The sequence below is a fragment of the Artemia franciscana genome, chromosome 21, assembly GCF_032884065.1.
Source record: "Artemia franciscana chromosome 21, ASM3288406v1, whole genome shotgun sequence".
NCBI classification, from domain to species: domain Eukaryota; kingdom Metazoa; phylum Arthropoda; class Branchiopoda; order Anostraca; family Artemiidae; genus Artemia; species Artemia franciscana.
This window is the reverse complement of record NC_088883.1, coordinates 23,146,468-23,168,025: the sequence shown is the minus strand read 5'-3', so window position 1 is coordinate 23,168,025 and position 21,558 is coordinate 23,146,468. Positions and strand designations below refer to the sequence as shown.

The following is a 21,558-nucleotide window of genomic DNA, read 5'->3' as shown; positions in this document are numbered from 1 at the left end:
TAGCTAAGTGGGTGCTCAAACAGCAACATATAGCCTAAGTTAAGAAATTAAGAAAATTTGTGAATTTGATTTTCGAGGAAAAAATGCACATATAACGGTTACGCAATTTCTGGTAGCAGTGGTGGTCTAAGTTGGAAAAAAAACATGGGTGAAAAGTAAACTAAAACTAAAATAATACGAAAGATAAACGCTCCAAACACACACTTTTGGTCTGTTACCGATTGATTTTGTCTGTGTTATTTCCTTTGGTTAATAAATTAGTACTACTACTACTACTAAAACACCTTAAGAATTTTGGCTTCCTTTGAAGGAGTAGTTGTTATTGGGATTCAATAGCTTAGACTTGCTAGATGGGACGTATTTGTGCCACTTTGGCGCTTATTTGAGTCAGTTGCACATTGAATTTATCAAATTTAGAGCATTTTTTTTGGGGGGGGGGATCGTTTATTCGGTGCCGAAAAGTGTTGTCGAATTTTAGTTGCTAGTTTTGATTGTAAAAATTCACGGTTTAACGTGGTAACACTGACGAAAATGTGATATCAACCTAATAATTTTATATTCTGGATCAACAACAACAACAACAAAATCTTAGAAAATCGCTTTTTTCATGGATGATTTATCGTTTCGGACATCTAAAGGGGACTGGAAGTATATTTTCAATATCTTGGGGGGGGGGTTCTTGCTTTTCCGATAAGAATACATGAAAAAATGAATAAAAATGCAACCTGGCAATATTGATAAGAATGTGGCATTACCCAAAGAACTTCAAAATTTCGAGAAGTTCAAAAGAAAAATCACAGAAAATCGCGAGTTTCAGAAATCTATAGGGGGTTAAAATATATTGTTATGTATCCAAGGGGTATTTTGTTGCTTTTTTGATAAAAATGCGTACAGAATGAAAAAAATCAGCCTGGTAAGACTGATAAAAATGGGGTACTACCAAAAGAACTTCAAAATTTCGAAAACACCAAAAGAAAAATCCTATGAAATTCGGGAAAAATCGGGTATGAATACACCTAAGATAGGTACAGAGTAACTTTTTTGGTACCTTTGTCTTATAACCACCACACTCAAGATCTTGTATCGCGAACGCGAGACAATAATCGGTTTTCGTGGTCTTATAATATTTAGTATATAATTTATATAGTAGATATATTTAGTAAATATACAAGTATATATATTTAGTATATAATTTAGTATATATTATAATACTATCAATATTTAGTTTATAGTTTGGTTAAGCTAGGTTAATTTAGGCTACGTATTTAATATAATGCGGTCTGGGCGGCCCCCAATCCATAATTCTTCGTTATCGTTTTCATAGTTTTATTTATAGGGTGTTATATTTTCATCATATTCTGTTTTATGTCATTAGCATTAACCAAACTTCACTTCTCAACAGAGCTTGAGTGTGGTGGCTATAAGACACAAGTACCATTTGTTTATGGTACTTTACCTTGGTACTTTGTTTTATTGTCGCTATTTATTTAAATTAAGAAAAAAACTTGTATTTGTCAATATGCTTTAAAAATACTAAGAGAAAATGGTACACCTGTCTAGCCCTTTATTTTTTCCTATCTATTGCTAAGTCAAGCGAAACTAATAAAAAAACTTGTATAACTACGTTTGTTAGATATTTTTACTTAAAAAAAAAACAACAAAAACATGACGACTCCTTTACCCTTCACCAACAATCCATTAAGGTGTGAACTTGCATGTAAATATTGGTGGGTGGGAGAAAAGAAAATTAAACCGTGCTGTTACTTGGTTACCAAAACCTTCCTTCACTAGCTTCATGAAAATACTGCTTTTCTAAGGGACTACCCACCCTCTGTCGCTCGGTATACATCTTGAAGCCCTACTTTTTCCACCACTTGTAGCAATTTTATTTCTATTTTTTTTATGCCAAGCATGGAAAGCTTCATGCCTTGCTTGACCGACTCCCGCTTGCGCATCTGCGCGGCTCAAACTACTCGGTGCGTGCTATGTTTGACAGTAGGTCACTCATCAGTTTTTCTTTTCAACGTATTACTTCAGATTGAAGGCGCAAATTTGGAACTGACTACTAAATTGAATGTGTGTATTTTCAATTTTCTGAAATAAAATTTTAGTAAAAAAAAATAAAGGAAGTTATGTATATAGGCACGTATCTAAGAGTCTGTTTTGGGAATATGCCGTTTCGAGGGGGCAATCTTAAAAAAAAGATAGAATAATAGGTATTAAACAGAAAACCGTAGAAATGTAAAAGTAGATAAATGTAAAAATGAGAAATTGTAAAAGTAGTGAGATTCTTTAAGAGAGAAGGGTAATTCTTCTTTTAAATACATAGTTTCAAACTAAAATTATTCGTTCCCAAATGGGTGGATAGGGTGAGAGGATGTTGTAAGGAAAGATTGAAGGGAGCGAAAACTTCTTGGAAGGGTGTAAAGAGGGAGGGTTTGAATAGACTGGGACGGAAAAGGAGTGTGCTTAGCAGTGTTGTTCTTAGGTGACTAAGTGCTGCAGCGAATTGTTAGTCGTATTAATAGTTCCAAATCTAAGACACAATCATAAAGTGGCTTATATTATTGACACTTTTTTGTGTGTATTTTTTCTGATTCGGTGAAATGATATTTTTTTTCTAATGCGAGTACTTATTAATAGATATCAATTTTTTTATTGTGGAGTTGTGGCAAAAAGTCAAACTTTAGTGTAAAGAGCGAGGCATTGAGGAAGGGACGAACCCTTTCATATACGGATTAATTTCTGTACGTTTTAAGTTTTAATGTTGCTCCTTACTTGCAGTTAAAAAGCTTGTTTTTTATTTAATATTAATCAAAAGGTTGCTTGGCTGACTTTTCATAGGCTGTTGAAAAACTACTCTTGGCGTGTATGAATTTTAATGCTTATTTAAAAAAAACAAGCTTTTTTTAACTGAAAGTAAGGAGCGACATTAAAACTTAAAACGAACAGAAATTACTTCGTATGTGAAAGGGGCTGCTCCCTCCTCAACGCCCCGCTCTTTACGCTAAAGTTTGACTCTTTCTCTCAACTCTACTTTTTAAAACAGTAAAAAACTTTAGCGTAAAAAGTGTTTTTGTTCGTTTTAAGTTTTAATGTCGCTCCTTACTTTCAGTAAAAAAAAACTTGTTTTTTTATTTAATTTCTGAACGTCTTTGAATTAATGCATGTTTTGATTTTGGCTCCCCGCAGATGAATAATTAAAACGAGGTTTTGCATATTTATTTTTTTTTGGCTAAATGGTTTTCTCATAGTTTTGATCGAATGATTTTGAGAAAAAAGGAGCAGGGGAGGAGGCCTAGTTGACCTCCAATGTTTTGGTTACTTAAAAAACAACTACAACTTTTAATTTTTTACGAACATTTTTATTAGTAAAAGATATACGTAACTTACGAGTTATCTTACGTAACGAACTTCTGTATTTGTATATTTTTATTACGTATATGAGGGGGTTCACCCCCTCGTCAGTACCTCGCTCTTTAAACTAAAGCTTAAGTTTTGTCCCAATTCTTTAAGAATGACCCCTGAATCACAAAGGCTATAGAATAAATAGTTGAAATTAGTAGAGATACTTTAGCGTAAAGAGCGAGATATTAGGAGGATATGAACTCCTCATATGCGTAATAATTTCTGTTCGTTTTAATTTTTAGTGCTGCTCCTTACTTTCAGTTGAACAAACTTTTTCATATTTATTTTATCATTTTGTTTTGGATAAACTTTCGTTTCGGTTTTTTGTTTTGATGATGGTTAGTTCTTTTCTTTCTGTTGTTGTTGTTGTTGCACGTTTGTTTTATTATCTTGTATTTTGTTTTTATTATTTTTATTATTCCACAATATGTTATAATTTTTGTAATTCTTGTGGGGTCATAAATAAATAAACAAAAGAAATAAATATTGACAAAATTCAAACCACACCCCCGCCCTCCGCAGCTAGGCAACATAAGCAGTTGGGAGGACGGGTGATTATCTGATCCAAAATTTCATCCGATATCTAGGAAAATTCTTAAAATTGCACATATTTCACATATGATTTGACCATTTTGTTGATTCTGAATTCCCCACGAAATATTTGGCCCCCAAAAAGTAAATTCTAGCTTAGGTGTCTTATTGCAACCTTAAAAGTTCGGATTTTCTTAACTTCTAATGTAGTTTTTAAATTTGGCCCCATTCACAATTAAATTTTGCTAATACCGAAATTTAGCTAGCACTAATTTGAGTCAATCAGATTTTTCCTCGAACTCTCTAATTTGCAGAAAAGTTCTACATCCTGATATAAAAAAAGAAAACGATCTAAAATGGGGTTTTCAAGGCCAAACGAGAATACTGGAAAACACACAAAGTGAATATTTTGAGAGGGCAGCCTCCTCTCTTCTTCAGCGTGAACATAATAATATATGCAGAAAAATGCCGAAGAAAAAACCCCACAAAACAATCGCGGAAAGCTAATGTGAAAAAGCAAAAACCCAATGAAAAAACTAAAAACTTAAAAGATAAACAAAGTTCAATAACAGCCAAAAATCGTTTTTTTTTCTTTATATTATGGCAGGCCAATGTGTTATAAGAAAAAATCCTGATTGGCTCAAATTAGTTCTAGCTAAATCCTGGTATTAGTAAAACCTCATTGTGAATGGGCCTTTAGGGCAGAAGGATAATAAATAAATTAGCATCTAACTGCTGCTAGATTAATCCAAAATTTGAAGGCAATCTATAAATCTTTTTTAATCTGCGAAAAACTTTAAGAAGAAACTTGTTGAATAGGAAGCAAAATTATCCATCTCATAAGATTCCCCCATTCCTAATAGAAGCATCAACGACTTTTCCCAGAGATTTTAGTCTTACATTAAAATCAATACTCAGCAGTCCCCTTTTCCCCCTTGTATCCTATTTATAGTAACTAGGGAGTTTAGTGAAACAGGTGGAAAAATCGATTCAGGTATTTGAAACGAAGATAAATTATCGGATAGGGAACATAAGGATACGCTGCAGCAGTGACCTACAAGAATATCAAATGAGACTGGAGAAATAATAATAAAAGGAAATAAAAACAATGAATAGTAGTAAAAGGATAATAATAGTAAGACAAAATGAGGAATTAGAGTATTTCTTGAAGTTATTAAATTGGAAAGATATTAATAACCGGTAAACCACTGTTGGATATACGAATCATGAGCGGAGAGTGACACGGTGCAGACATCTATAGTTAATTTCAACTTTTATCTTTGATATGCTGGATATTTTGCAAAGGAAGCATTTAAGAATAGTTGCAGATGCTGTTTTGATCAAGGCTGCCAGTTGAGGAAGCGACAGGAGAGAGGCAATTCTAGATTTGAAAAATACCTATTTTTGGTCTATTCATTAAAATGCCTTGTTCTTAGTATTTTCAGGGTAAAAGTCGAAAAATCAAAGTGCCACCCTCCTTAGACTTTAAAAATATATTTCATTCCCCCCTCACCCATGTTTTCGTGAACGGGCACCACTGCCTTTGAGTGACTGTGTATCAAACATCGAGCTGTACGAAGATATGGTTCGATATCAATCTACAGGTGTATATTGACAAGACGAAAATGGTAGGAACGGTGATAAGTTGCCAAAAATTGTCATTTTGGACATCGCAACCAAGTTCAAACGAGAAGTAGGATATCCTTGAATTGTGCGTGAAGAGGTCTTAGGAAAAAATTCAAATAAGTAGAAACTTCATGTAAGGGGGCAGAGATTGATCCCATTTTCCACTCTACGAATACAGTGGAAGGAGGAAGCACGAAGGATGAGCGTGTGGAGGAGGAGAAGGAGGGAGGAGGAGTGCGTATCACTGAATTGACCACATGGGAATAGTAGCAGCGTAATAAGATCTTGATAAATTAGTAACTTCGGCAGTAGCAATCGTAAAAATAAATTATAGCTCTAAGTAAGTATGGTTAGAAGTTTGATAAATAACGGAGTTAGTAAAAAGTAGCTCAAGAGCAATAGAATATTAGAAAAGTAGATTAGAACAACTTTATTGTGTCTTACACATCTCTTCAAAAATTTTCTGCTATAACTCCTAAAATAAATAAAAATGTAAAACTCCTAATAATAAAGTTGTGATAGGCAAGCTCTTGTATTAGCTTATCTTCTTTTGAATCTATTTTCTATTTGTTCTATTCTCAGTTCTATTGAAAATAGTTTTCTATCCAAAGTGATGATGTTAAATTACTTCAAGCATAACCTCTCAACAGTACCATGTAGCAAGAGTGGATTCTATTTGATATTAAATAAAAAAAAAAAAGTTTTTATAACTGAAAGTAAGGAGCGACATTAAAACTTAAAACGAACAGAAATTGCTTCGTATATGAAAGGGGCTGCTTCCTCATCAACGCCCCGCTCTTTATGCTAAAGTTTGACTCTTTCTCTCAACTCTTCTTTTTAAAACAGTAAAAAACTTTAAAAAACTCCTTACTACAGTTCGTTACCGCGAACTGTTTGATTAGATAAAAAAAACAAGTTTTTTCAAGTGAAAGTAAGGAGCAACATTAAAACTTTGAATGAACGGAAATTATTGCGTATATAGCGGGGTTTGCCTTTCCTCAACACCTCGCTCTTCAAGCTAAAGTTTTTTAGTACTATTAAAAAGCTTCTTATTGTTCTTATTAAATGACCCCTGTGTTTGAGGAATCGTTCTTTTGGAATTCGGGCAAAACTCAAACTTTAGCATAAAGAACGAGGTCTTGAGGAGGGTTCCCATGTTGATGAACATTCTAAACTAGGGTTTTCGGATACCTGGTATAGGGGGCGTTTTCCTTTTGTACGAAAATCAGACACATTTTCAGAGGCTCTTGGCCTTTGATATGTAATATAAAACTTAATGAAACTTATATATTTGGAATCAACATAATTAGCCGATTCTTTCAATACATCTATTGGTATTAAAACTCTGGTACCCGGCTACTAGTTTCATAATTGTTCTTGGCACCCGGCTGACTGACAATATTTCAAACAGTAGAGTGTACGAAAAATGTGGTCCAATCCCGCTTTCTAGGGCTATAATGTGAGAAAGGTTGAGATGACTAGGACACGTTCTGCAGATGAAGCATGATAGATTGCTGAAGATTGTCCTTTTCGGCCAACCGCCCAGGGCTGAACAGAAAGCAGGTTGTGGTGGGAGGATGTCATAAAGAAAGATTTAAGGGAAAAGGGAACTTCTTGGGAGGGTGTAAAAGGGAAGGCTTTGAATAGATTGCGACAGAAGAGGAGTGTGCGTAGCTGTGTTAGCCCCAGGCGGCTTGTTGTTTTGGTGAGCTGTTAGTAGTAGTAGTACCAACATTCCGTTTTTTAGAGAATCATTTACTTGCAGTACGTTCCCACGAACTGTTTACTTAAAATGAAAAAAAAGTATTCTACAGCTGAAAATAAGGATTCGTGGTCTTTCTTTTGGCAAAAAACACAGAATTCCACATTTTTCTAGATATGAGCTTGAAACCTCTACAATATGATTCTCTTATTTGCTAAATCCCATGGCGTGATTTTCATTATGATCACCTACCTTTTTAGGGGTCTTTTTTTCAAAAACCAGGCAAATTTTCTCAGGCTCGTAGGCTCCAGTGGGCAAAATTAACTTAATAAATTTTATATATCTGGAATCAGCACAAAAAGCCAATTCTCTTGATTTATATATTGTTATTAAAATTCTGTTCTTTATACTTTCGACTGCTATTGGGACGAGTCACTCCTTACTTACAGTTCGTTACCTTGAACTGTTTAATAAATTTCATTTATATGAAAATGAAACCATATTATCAGGTAAGCACAGTTGTTCTACCACGTTTGTTGTCTTAAAACTATTGTTCCGCGCTTGTTGTCTAAAAAACTATTGTTCCGCGCTTGTTGTCTTAAAACTATTGTTCCGCGCTTGTTGTCTAAAAAACTATTTCGGCAAGAAGTTCAGAAACCTTTATTATGCTCTCGTCTAAAAGTATCAGAATGTGATATGGTATAGCCTTATTTGGTACAAAACTTCATTTTGTTCCAAAATGACGCATGCCATTCAAGTAAATATAGCCAGTGTTTCTACTTTTTTTTCAAACAATCTTTATAAATTTGGTGATTTTCGGTAGAAAATCAGTAGATGGCTCTTAGGGTTCGGCAAACATTTTAGTTAGAGTGTTTTTCATTTTGTGTTAGGGTTTTGGAGGTCAGTTAATTATTCAGGCAACATTTTGAAGAGATAAGCAGGATTCTGTTCATCAATTTTTGTCAAAGTTGACTCTAAGCAATTGATCTTAAACATTCAAAAGTCTCCAAGTGTAACATTTTTTTGTGGATTCAACATTATTCGTGGTTTTCTCTAGATTTTAGGTAGTTTTGATATCTTCTTTCTTTTTTGGGAGATGAATAGGGAATTCGGTAGATCTTCGATAAATCAGTGGAAGCGAAAACACCGAACACAGTAGCTGTAGTCAGTATTTCCACTAGATCCTTTTTATAATCCGTTAAACGTCGGTGGAAAACAGTTATAGTTTTCCGTGGAAAATTCGTAGATGGCATTTCAGGTTCAGGGAATTTTTCGTAAGCCCCTAGTTAACACGCAAGTCTCATGATCCATATACATGACCATATAACCAGGCAGCTTTTTCCATCTTAATCGTTCACAGTTGCAAGACTGGAATTTCTCCAAGATTTGGTAATTTTTTTTTACTAGCTAATAAGGTTCTCAAAACTTCTGCATTTTGCAAAGGTTTCATCCAAAACCCCTAAAAAAATGCCAATGCCCAATACCACAGACGAAAAATATTGCAGATCAGATTTCATCAAAATTGCGGTATGACGACCCGTTGACGTAAAACCGACAATCAGTATTTGTAGCAGAATTCTTTGGTGATTCGGGGTAAAGATCATAAGGAAAAGATTAATATGACATCCTCAACAGGATTCTGCTTTTCCCGTAGGTATTGCGTAGATTCCGTAATTGCGTTCTTCTGTCCTTAGACAGGCATCAAACTCTGCAGATCTACGGAAAAATACGTAAAAATGGAAACACTGGCTCTAATGCACTAGTTTTTTATTCAGATCCCTGAGACAAACTTCTTTGGCTAAAACCTCAAAGATCTTTCTTTTCTTTTCTGAAAAATGATTTAAATATTACTGTTACAACTAGAAATAACTCGCAGCAGCACAAAGCAGCCTGAGGCCAATACGACTACGCACACTCCTTCTCCATTCCAATATATTCAAAGCCTCCCTCTTTACACCCTCCCAGGAAGTTCCCATTCCCTTAAATCTTTCTTTATGACATCCTACCACCCCAGGCATGTACAACCTGCTATCCATTTAGCCGTAGACAGTTGGCCGAAAAGGGCAATCTTCGGCAATCTGTCATCCTTCATCCGCAGAACGTGCCCTAGCCGTCCCAACCTTTCAAGATTCAAGATCATTCATTTAAAACTGCTTTCGCAGTATTGAAAAAGCCTCAACCAAATTATGGTATCTCTTACAACACAGAAAAAAAGAGACAAGTTAGGCATTTCAACCTTTCTCTCATTATAGCCATAGAAAGCAGGATTGGACCACACTTTTCGCGCAGCCTACTATTTGCAATACGGTCAGTCAGTCAGGTACCCAACACAACCCGTAGGCAACTTCTCTGGAAAACATCTAGCAAATCTTCCTCCGTTTTTCGGAGCACCCCTGCTATAGAAACCACATCAGATATACTATTTATTTTTAAGTATCTTTCTTTTGCGAGATAAATAAATTTCTCATTATGTTTTAATCTTCTTTTTCCATGATGTTTCGATCTTTTTTGTTCTTTTTTATATAGTGCCATGTAAATGACCATCTAATCAAGATCTTTCAAACTAAGTAAATTTCAAGGCAATGGGAGTCCTCCATTATCTCTTCGAAAATATGAGTCAATATTACTAAAGTTCACAGAAGAATAGCACTCTCATTCTTGTTCTTCCTGTATTCCCCTTCCTTTAGATATACCTGAATCGATTTTCCACCTGTTCTATTAAACTCCCTAGGATAATTGTTGTCTCATGATGTTCTACGATGCCGCTACTAAATGGGGAAAGTTTTTTCCCTTCTTCACGCCCTTTTGTCAAAGGAAAACAGATCCTTACTTCAAAATGAATCATATTACCTACAAGGGCGTATTCAGGATTTTTGTTCGGCGGTTTTTTTCTTGGGGGGGGGGAGGCGTAGAAAAAAACTTTAAGAAACACATCAAATATTTGTTTATATACATTTTTGCTACCTTTTTACGAGTCGGACAAAAATTTCAGTGGAGGGGGGTCAAACCCCATACCCCCCCTGGATACGGTCTTGATTATTTATTATAGAAATTAAACAAAATACTGTATAGAAACTAGAAAGTGTAAATAAGGTAACGTATTATTTCCTAAGCATTATAATTAAGTCTTGCGTTAAAACACCCCCAAGTGCACAATTATGCCATGGAGGCAACATAATTCAAAATTCCAACCTAGTCAAAACTCTAAAAACTGGTTAGTTGCAATAAAAAAAGGAAAAGAAAGCGCAATTAGTTTGTAATTTTTTCTATTAAAAACCGCAAAAGCTATTTTAAAAGAATATTTCTGATTCTAAGAATTTCGGAGAATTTATAAAAGTCTAGAAATTTTGGGATGATTGTCTGGGTCCAAATGCACCTATCGGGGTAAAAGCGTCAATAGTTAACTCAAAAATCCATAAAAGAAAAAATATTTAAATGAGGAAGAAAAGATGGCAATTTAGTTTGTGTTTCAGTTTATTGGTTTTCTGATTTTCTTGGCATGACTAAGGAGGATGTTACTACTTTCTGAAAGGCACTATTCAGTTGAATTAAGAATATGAAATCATTTAAAATTGAATCAAAACAATAAAAGAATTTGTTAAATAAGGTAATGAACGAAGTCAGTGGGACATTCTTTCATTTTCCCCCTCAGCCGTTATCCTCAACTGATCAGGAATGATCACTGGAATGTGATCATCAAGTTCGCCCATCAGGGAGACTGTCTATTCTAAGATCCTTTATCTTTTTTTGGTTTTGGGGAGGAGTCAAACAAATGTATTTATTTTTTTTCTTTGAATTTTATTATTTTGCTTGTTTTCTATTGAGTGTTTAGTTTATTCATAACTGCATTCTGTGTTTCTATGTCTATAAGTGGTGAACAGAAGCAAGAAATCCTATCAAGCAAACGGAATTATTTCTTTTTAACAGATGCTATCAGTGGTGTCAACTCACAAAAATTTATATGGGCGAGACGAAAAAATTGATTTTTCAAACCTGAGGGGGAGGGGGAAATTTGTCTTTTTTTTTACTTTTTTCAAGAAAATATCAGAAAAGACACTTTTTTTTAACGAAAATACCCAAAAAAAGATATTTTCAAAATCTAGGAGGGCTAAAAATACAGATGGATACATGCCCCACTCCTTTTCCCCCAATTGACGCCACTGGCTCTTCGCGATATATTTGTGTCAAATGATTGTCAAATAATCTGCGTTGCTATGCAACATCAAATCAACTTAGTTACCTAAGACTTTTGTTATAATTAAAAATAGACTAGATATAATTAAATATAGTTCAAAGTGATTAGGAAGAATTTGCTTACAACATTAGATATCGAAACTGTTACCAAGACAAAAATAATCTTTACAATTGAATTCTAAATAGAATAGAGTTACCAACAGCCACATCTATTTCTCCAAAGAAACAAAAAATTACAAAAGTTTTCAAAAAAGATAGCAATCGTTCAAGATTATGCTGGGCTGTGGTGATCCCTATGTCAAAAGGTTGATCTAACCTTTCTTGCCCCCAGAGAAAAATCTTTATTAGCCCCTCTTCCCCTTGTCTTCCAAAATATTTACAAGCCAAGTTTTAACAAAATTTTCATTTATTAACGAAATTATTTTCAATTTATTAATTAATTAATAACATATTTTTTAATAATTTGTAATTTATTATTTAAATTATTTTAATTATTAATTTTTTAAAATATGTTTTCTTAATTAATTGATAATTTATTAATTAATTTCATTTACTAACTGCACCCAAAACTTTATTTTAATAAAAATATAATTTCAAAAAACACAGTATAACTATAACCATTAGATTATTTATTTAAAATTTTGCACACCTAAACTTTCTTCGCCTGAGGCAAGTGCCCTTTCTGCCCCACCCCCTAAAATGCCTCTGCTGGGTCAGAAATAAATCGGTGTTTACAAATATCAGAAAAACTACCAGTTTTCTCAATTAAGTTAATTGCTTTGCTTAAAGACTTCCAGTTGATTTTTACATTACCCGCTGGTCCTTCTTGAATTTGTGCAGGTTCTCTTTCGATGCTTAAATTTTTAATCGATGCTTAAATTAAAATTTTAAAATTTTAATTTTTTCGATGTTTAAATTTAATAAATTAATTTTTTAATTTTTAATCTACAAAAAAAATGGTTTTGTATGTTCAAGATATTTTATATCAATTAGACAAGGCTGGGCACAGCAATGTTCGAGTTTGCTTGTCCAGTGTGGCATTTCGTTCTTTCTTCAGAGCATATTTATATGATTGAAAATGTCCAAAAACAAGCACTTAGAATCATAAATGGAAGATTCCATATCATTATCTACTAGGTAAGTTCAAGCTCACCACGTTGACCGAGAAAAGGAACCTCCTATGCCTTCGTTTCGGTACCAAGACCTTATCCGCTCCTCGATTGCGTCCCATCATCCCCGAACCCTACCATCCTGTCCGCAATAGACCGTCCCGTATAAAATCCCAAAAAGTCCTCAAACTGACTCCTATTCCCGCTAAATATGCAATATAGGGCAAGAGTTTTATTCCAAGTTTTGCAGAGCTGTATAAATAACCAAGAAAGCTAATAATTAATTTTATTGTTATCTATTTATTTGACTTTTTAGCTAAGTGTTGACTCTTTTCTTATGTACTTTGTGCAATGAGTTAAGTCTGACGCAAAGGTCAAGTTCTTTCGACATGATATATATATATATATATATATATATATATATATATATATATATATATATATATATATATATATATATATATATATATATATATATATATATATATATATATATATATATTATACAAATAGTATATATACACTTATTTCTACTTATAATTCCAATTGACTACACTTTAAAATGATATAGTCGCATCAAGAAGGGGGCCGCCATTTTACTCATATTGAGGAAAGAAGGGGGGTAATGTATTTGAAAAAAATATAAGAGGGTCGATTTCGTGCCATTTTCAATTTTATTCAATTTGAATTTATTCAATCTAATTGTTAATTTAATTTAAACAATTAAACTTTTAACTTAAACTTTTTCAATTTAAACATACACACAAAGATGAAAATGCCAAAAATAGGCATTTTTCAAAATACAGAGAGTAAAATTTGGAAGAGGATACCAACTGCCCCCCGCCCAACACTATTCAGTGCCCCTAAATATAGCTTTTCAGGCTTCAGAATAAAAAAAAATGTCATATTTAATCAAGATTGACCAATTTGGTCTTCTCAGAAACTGTTTACGTCTTTACTGTATTTTCATCAATTAGCTTACACAATTTATTATTTTCAATTCTTGTACACATTACTATTTATTTTCACTATAGTAGTCAGTAATCACTCCAGCCACAATATTCGTCTAAGCTAGAACCTGTTTGGCTGGCCAGAACAAAAATTCAGGAACCTATAGTCCAACACCCCCCCCCCCACCCCAGAGAAACGGAGAAAAACAAAACAAGAAATACATAAAAGTAGCATTGAAACATTTGCATTTTGAGTATATAAATCATTAGTTCCCCCCCCCCCCCTGCAGAAATAAGTTGGACTTGCTGAATGATAATCTTAGGAAAATAAGCCGTGAACTATAAGATTTAGAATCCATGGCAATGAGAGTGGTTAATCATGAATCATGAAATGTAGGCACTTCAAAGGCTGAAGAAGATATATTAAATGTTTTCAAGAGGTATTGATTAGAAATAGTCCATATATTCAATATAGTAGTCCATACTTAACTATATATTCAATTAAAAGTTATACAAATGTCGATCCCATTTTCTCGGGCTACAATCAAAAAAATACTAAGACGGCTCAATCACGTTGTATGGTTAAAGGATGATAGATTACCATAAATTGGGTAATCAGGTAACCATAAATCGGGTGATTATTCATCTAGGGTCAAACGAAAAGCAGGTCATCCCCGAATAGGGTGAAAAGCCATCATGAAAAAGATTTGAATACATTTGGTACTTCAGGTGAGGGGATAAGAGTAAAGCTTCGAGTATGATAGGGGTGAAGGAGGAGCATGCACAGCTATGCAGGCCTCAGATGGCTTGTTTTTGCATTGAGTTTCCAGTAGTAGTAGCACAAGGGATAAATAAAAAAAATATTACCTTCCGAAAGTATATCATAGTAGCTCTTTTCCATTTTGTTTATATCCTTCAAGAGATATACGATTTCTACAAATATACCTGACTTTTTAGAAAACGGTTGGCTAGTGGACTGAATCTAAAAACAAAACAGCTTGACGCTTCGTTACAATTAGAATATCTTATTACAGTTTCTACCTGTTTAAACACCAAGAAAAAAAGAGAACACATCGGTGCTACCCATGCGAAAAATTGAGTTTCCTTGATGCTCAAGGTGGGGGTTGTAAGTATCCTGTATGGGGTTTTCAACAATGACAATTCAACGGTATACTTTTCATTTCAGTCCAACGCCGTTTTCTAAGGGTTTTCGGGCTATGTTTCAAAATTTCTTGAAATTTATTTTCAGGATAATATTTTACTATTAATATTAATCAAAATATTATTTACCATTCCTGTCCGAGTGCTTAGCATGCTAGACTTGAAATCCTTTGTCCGTGAGGACAGGAGGTTCGATTCCTGGTGTTACTGATTTTTTGGTTTAGAAGGGGGGTCAGTGGCATGACTCTGTAAGCTTAACGAGGGTCGACCAGCTCCAAATGCAATCTAGGAACCTTGAGAAATCTAGGGGAAGGTTACAGGAATGATGTGCAAAAGCATAGAAAGGCTGCCTTAACTCCCATTGCACTTCCTGGATGAAGGGCCATGAAACGGAGATCAGCATTGCTGGTAGGGCCTTTGAATGTCCATTTTCGTATTCTTTATTTTTTCTTTTTAATTAGCTAAAAATAGCAATTTTTTCTAACTATCCATCTGTCTTTAAACGTGTTTTATCGGTTAATATAGAGCATGGTTCATTCTTTAACCAGTTGCCCCTACCAGTGCAGCCATGATATAAGTTACAATATTTTCAAATTGTATTCAATTATGTATATTAAGTTATATTCAGTTTTGGAGCAATGGAGAAAACCCAAGAAGTAATAAAAGTTGCGTATGTCTGGAAATCCCCCCCCCCCCAAAAAATGTGGAGGAGAAGGAAAAGTAAATAATGGAAAATATCTGCACGTCTTTGCAGTAGTCGAGTGGGTGTACTGAACGGAAACTCACAATATACATACCTGTATGGGGGAATGGGACAGGGGATTGAACAAAGAATCTACAAAAAAATATTACTTGGGCATTAATTGAGCCGTTTTAATTTACAGTAAAATCATTTTATCAATGTTTGATTTTTTTTGTATATTTCCTTATTTATATTTTCCTTTATCTCTCTATATTTTTTCTTTATGGGATTGTTTTTATGCGATTGTTTGGTTTCATTAACAAATTTTATCTAAGACTTATATCCTTTACTTAATCTTACTAATGATATTTGACATATACTTTTTTACATATTTTTGACATTTCTTAAGGTAGATTAGTATATTTCAACTATTATAGTTTTTAATCAGCCAGTTGGAAAAACAAAGACGCTATTAGAAAGTGATTGCCAAAATAAAAAGAGAAGGGGGAAAATTATGAGGGGGGGGTGTTTGCCTTAACAGTTTCATAAGAACGAAAACAGTAAAAGTAAACCCAATCATCGTCTGTAATTAGTCTCTACTTCTACAAATTGTCGATATATTAGTCATGATAATTAAACAGTAACTAAATGGCAGTACGGTATATTAGTTAACTATAGTCTGCGAATAAAAGAGATGTACTTTTTTCTGACAAACAAAGGAATGAATTTGAGTGTTGCCATTAATTACAGTGTTGAATGTTGCACTTACAATTTACCGTACCTGTAAACATGGGGGGGGGACTTAACACTATAATGCTAGTAGCTGGAAAACAGACAAAAGACACATAGAGGGTGCTCTTTCGCAAGGGTTGGAAAAAAAATAGCCCCCAACAAAAAAGGTCATTTTTCCTACTCCCCCCTCTTTCCAAATTAATGTCAGTGTAACTCTCAGCTCGATTCTCCAGCCACGATACAAAAAGGGGAGGCCTAACACAACTATAAATTTGAAAGGCCCAATTTATAAAAAGAAAAGACGGCCTCTCTTCCTTTCAATTGCCTTTTTGTATCCTTCTACATATGTCAAACATTCTAATATGTTTTTTTTTTCTTTGCAAAAGAAAAACGAATTTAATCTCAATACTTTACTTTTTACCAACAAAAAATCGTTACGTCACGTTGGAACAAATGACCCTTGGACCCTAATGATCTAGTATCTATGGTAACCAGGTTGGTTATTTCTTAATATACCTTCTGTGCGTTAATATATACAAATAAATTGGTTTCGTGCACATGACTTTTCTCTTAGAGTTGCATTCACTTGTGCTTATTAGATATAACGATTTAAATTTTTGGAATTAATAATTGATATCAATTATAGGTGACAATGGAAATGGTCACTAGGTAATAGTTCTTAATCAGTAGACACGGAAATTGTCATTCCCAATTCTTCAAATTTCATTTTAGAGCGAAATTGCGGTATATTTTGTCGTTGTGAGCCTTCAATGAATTTCCTTTTTTATTTCGTATCACATGATATTCTTACAGGTATGAGTTTAATGCACCAATTCCTACTAATTAGTACTTTTAAAATAATTTTTTTCTTTGGCTACAAGACGTCTGTCCTTTTTTTTCAAAACACTTGTTAAAGACAAACCAAAAAGCAACAGAGAAAAGATGCATTGACACCTGTTCTGCAAGATTCTTAGGAATTTTTTTTTAATATAGATGGCAATGCAAAAAGCTCAGGTCTAGCCTTGGTTACGGGTCATTTTGACGTTAAAGGGCCCGAAACACATTTTTTTTATTTTTTTTTGGCACCATTTCAGCAGCTCAGTGGGCAAACAATAGCGGTACAAAGACAATGCCCTTTGCGCGATATTTTTAAAATTAAACATCATGGATAACAATAGTCAACTGCAATCCTATGGTGGCGCAGTCGGTTTGACCTATGCTTGGTAATGTGAGTCCCGGAAATCCAACCCTACTGACGTAACACAGTGCAGGGACGACGCAGGAGCCTTAGTAGTCAAGAATCGTTGTTAATCCCATTACTTACTTAATAGGTAACTGTAGCTTATCAATAGTTGCATTGTTGATCTCAACTTATAATTTAGTTCTTTTATTGTTATCATTTTTTTATTCAATTAAAAAAAGGTAATTACATTTATTGTTAAAAACATTCATTTCATTCATTGTAAAATTGTGAGGTTCTTTTATTATTAAATATTTAATCATTATTATAATTTAGTTCTTTCGATTTTCCTGCTGAAGAGAAGGAAGTAGTTGAAGATTTTTTTTTTCTGACAATAACGATGAAATTCTCTACAGAATTTGAAAATGCGTACTGAAAAGTAGGAAAATTTTCATGCTCAAATCGCTGTGGATTTCTCGGCAATTCGGCTCAAATTCAGTAAATCGGTGCCAAAAAAAAACTATGTGTGAGGCCCTTGAGGAACAGCTGAAATCTTAGATGGAGCGCTTCATTAATTTTTCTTACATTAAAGGACAAGTTGAAATCCTCAAAACAAGAATGAATTCCTTAAAGGTTTTTCTTGAAGGACAGACAGTTTTTATGGCACTTGGTATTGACCAAGTGGCATATAGTAATCGCAAATTCTGTCGGTCTGTTGGTCTGTCTGTCGGTCTGTCTGTCCGACCCGGTTTTGCTACTTTAGGCACTTCCAAGTAAGCTAGGACGATGAAATTTGCCAGGCGTATCAGGGACCAGACCAGATTAAATTAGAAATAGTCTTTTTCCCGATTTGAACATGTGGGGGGGGCCGTTAATTCCGAAAAATTAGAAAAAATGAAGCATTTTCAACTTACGAACGGTTGATCAGATCTTAATGAAATATAATATTTAGAAGGATATCGTGTCTCAAAGCTCTTATTTTAAATCCCGCCCGGATCTGGTGACATTGGGGGAGTTTGGAGTGGGGGAACCTAAAATCATGGAGAACACTAAGATTGGAGGGATCGGGATGAAACCTGGTGGAAAAAATAAGTAGAAGTCTTAGATACATGATTTACATAATTGAAACGGATCCACTCTATTGGAGGAGGGGTTTTAATTCTGAAAAATTAGAAAAAAATGACATATTTTTAACTTACGAAGGAGTGATCGGGTTTTCATGAAACTTCATATTTAGAAGGACCTCGTAACTCAGATTTCTTATTTTAAATCTCAACCGGATCCAGTGTCCTTTGGGGGGGGGGCCGGAAATCTTAGAAAATACTTAAAGCGGAGAGATCAGGATGAAACTGGATGGGAAGAATAACAACCTGTCTAAGATACGTGACTGACATAACCGGACCAGATCTGCTCTCTTTGGTGGAGATGGAGGGGGGGGGTATTTGGAAAAATGAGGTATTTGTAACTTACGAAAGGGTGACCAGATCTTAATGAAATTTGATTTTTAGAAGGATCTAGTGCTTTAAAGCTCTAATTTTAAATTCCGACCAGATCCTGTGACATTGGGGGGAGTTGGAGGGGGAAACCGGAATTCTTGGAAAACTTGAAAATTGGGGTATTTTTATCTTACGAATAAGTGACCGTATCTTAATGAAACTTGATATTTAGAAGGAATTCATGTTTCAGAGCTTTTATTTCAAATCTCCACCAGATCTTTTGACATTGGGGGGAGTTGGAGGGGGAAATCTTGGAAAACACTTGGAGTGGAGGGATTGGGATGAAGCTTGGTGGATAGAATAAGCAAATATCCTTGATACGGGATTGACGAACCGTACCGAATTCGCTCTCTTTGGGGGAGTTGGGGGGAGGGGTTCAGTGATTTGGTGAGTTTGGTGCTTCTGGACGTGCTAGGACGATGAAAATTGGTAGGCGTGTCAAAAGCTGCAAAAATTGACTTGATAAAGTCGTTTTCCCAGATTCGACCATCTGGGGGACTAAAGGGAGAGGAAAAATTAGAAAAAAAATAGGATTTATAACTTACGAGTGGGTGATCGGATCTTAATGAATTTTGATATTTAGAAGGACATCGTGACTCAGAGCTCTTATTTTAAATCCTGACCGGCATTAAGCCTCTGATTTTCCTTTTAAATCAATCTATTGATTCTTAGAATTTTGTTAGAGCTCATACCATATGAGCTCTTGGCTCTTAGTTTTTTTTTTAGTTTGTCCTAAAGGTCAGATAGGAGTCTCCTTCCATGAAAGAAAAACACGTTTGTTTAAAAAGAAGTAGGCATATTCTACTTAAATTCCTGATTGCGTTAACATTTTCAGGAATCTCTTTCGAAGCTCATATTTTGCATTTTTAAACTAAAAAGAAAAAAGATTTTGAGATTTACATATGACAGTTTAGACTTATGTAGAAAAAATAGATTTTAAAAATATGAAATCATTATATATTTAAGAAATATTTAACAGCTAAATATAATTATAACGTATAATCATTAACGGTTTGAAAGAGCCAAAAGCACTATCTTAAAAATTGTAGTTTTGAGATATGACTAGACCTAAGGTTGGTCCTGGGGGGGGGATTTTTCTTACTTTGACATGCTTTGTAATTTAACAATTTTGGTAGAAAAAATCTACGGGTCTGATGAATCATCATAATTAAAGCAGTGCAAGCACTTCATTAAAAATTTTTACAAGAGGAACATGACTGCGAAAAATAATTCTAAAGGAAGGGGCTGAGGTTTGAAAACGTTATTTTTGCTATAAAAAATCTTCCAAACCTTAAAACTGTTTGTTTCTGGGTGCCCTTTCCTTCAAGTAGGCTACCCATAGAGTTTTACATTCCATACCAATCACCCTTGATTACTTGATTACTTGATTACCCAAACAGTTTTACTCCAGTGAATCTTTCTTTGTGGGAAAAAAGAAACTTTAGCGTAGATGGCAATGCAGTAGGCATTGAATAGTATTCTTTATGGGTCAGTCCGATGTTAAAGTCCAAATGGTTGGAGTTCATTTTGTGTGAATGGATTATATCAGGCACACATACAAGGGGGGGGGGGTAAGGGGCTGTAGCCCCCCTTCCTCAAGAAAAAAAGTTATACTCTGTTTTTAAATCTTATTTAATCTGGCCGGTTCCATCATTCATTCCTTAGTCGCTACTATAACTTGCATTCAAATAGCTAGAATAAACTTAAAATTAATCCCTTAAAATAATGTCTTTCTAAGGAACTTTAAAATTTTCTATTGGTTGGCCCAAGGACCCCTGGTCAACCCCCCCCCCCCCCCAGTATTATTTCTGAGCGCGCCACTGGATTGCTTTAATGCTTATTCTTACGCTAATGGACAAGTCAAAATCTTCCAAAAAAAAATATAGCTTATACAAAATCTTAGAACAAAGAAGAATGAAAAAAAGCCATGCACCCAACGAGAATGATAATTTTGAACAATATCAGTGAAATATAATTCTTCCCAGGTATCTTTATGTAATTTCAAACACAATTGTAATTTCAATATATAAGGTTTTTTTTGCTATTTACTTTCAATTTAGAAAATTGGTACAGTTCAGCTCACCCAAATAATTCCATGACTGGCAATACTGTCCCTCGTGCATGGCTAGAAAACGCTAAAGAAGTAAATTTGTTTGAAAACGAATACGGCAATATTATTTTGACACTAAATCTGGATCTTTTGGATATTTTTCAGGTGGGTCGTTGAAATGTATTTCAGAGTGTTCGAAAACTTTCTTTTATATTTTTTTTTAGTAAACAGATAGCGTAAATTGTGTTGGATCTTTGAATTTCAGTTTGAGAATACAAAACAAATTAATAAAAAAAAAATTAACAAAAAAATACAAAACATACTGAAAAATATTTCAGGTTTCTTTAGCAAACAATTTGCCCTATTGTGTGTCAGATCTAGGAATTTCAGTTTAAAAATAAATAAAAAATGGATCCCAAATAAAACTCCTATTCTGTAGTTTTTAGCTCTTTAAACAGCTTAAAGATACAACCTAAGGAAATCGCTTGTTGAAAGCTTATTAACTAAATAAATAATTAGATTAGTTATCGGTAAAAAGTATTTTATTACTTTTTTAAAACTCTCAGTATTTGTACAATAAAGTGTTTTTATGCGTCCTTGTTAAATAAAATAGTAAACTGAATATAACCGAATAATTAGAAAGCTGGAAATATCTTCAAGTTTCTAGAAAGCAAAATTATTAGAAAGCTTAGAAGATAAAATGGGTGCATTCAAGATTATAAAACACAACTAATACT

At 34.1% G+C, this 21,558-nt stretch overlaps 1 protein-coding gene across 6 annotated transcripts in view; it reads right to left on the bottom strand.

The window, feature by feature from the left end:
• LOC136040857 (cAMP-dependent protein kinase catalytic subunit 1) overlaps window positions 1–21,558 on the bottom strand; it is a 324,235-nt gene that overhangs the window by 236,081 nt on the left and 66,596 nt on the right. Inside the window, exon 1 of one of the 6 annotated variants that reach the window (XM_065725238.1) lies at window positions 14,388–14,436. The exons of the other annotated variants lie outside the window; for them this stretch is intronic. Coding sequence (XP_065581310.1) covers window positions 14,388–14,421 — 34 coding nt within the window. The 5' untranslated portion in view covers window positions 14,422–14,436. Of the gene's footprint in view, window positions 1–14,387; window positions 14,437–21,558 lie in introns of those variants that run through there. 6 annotated transcript variants of the gene reach the window in all.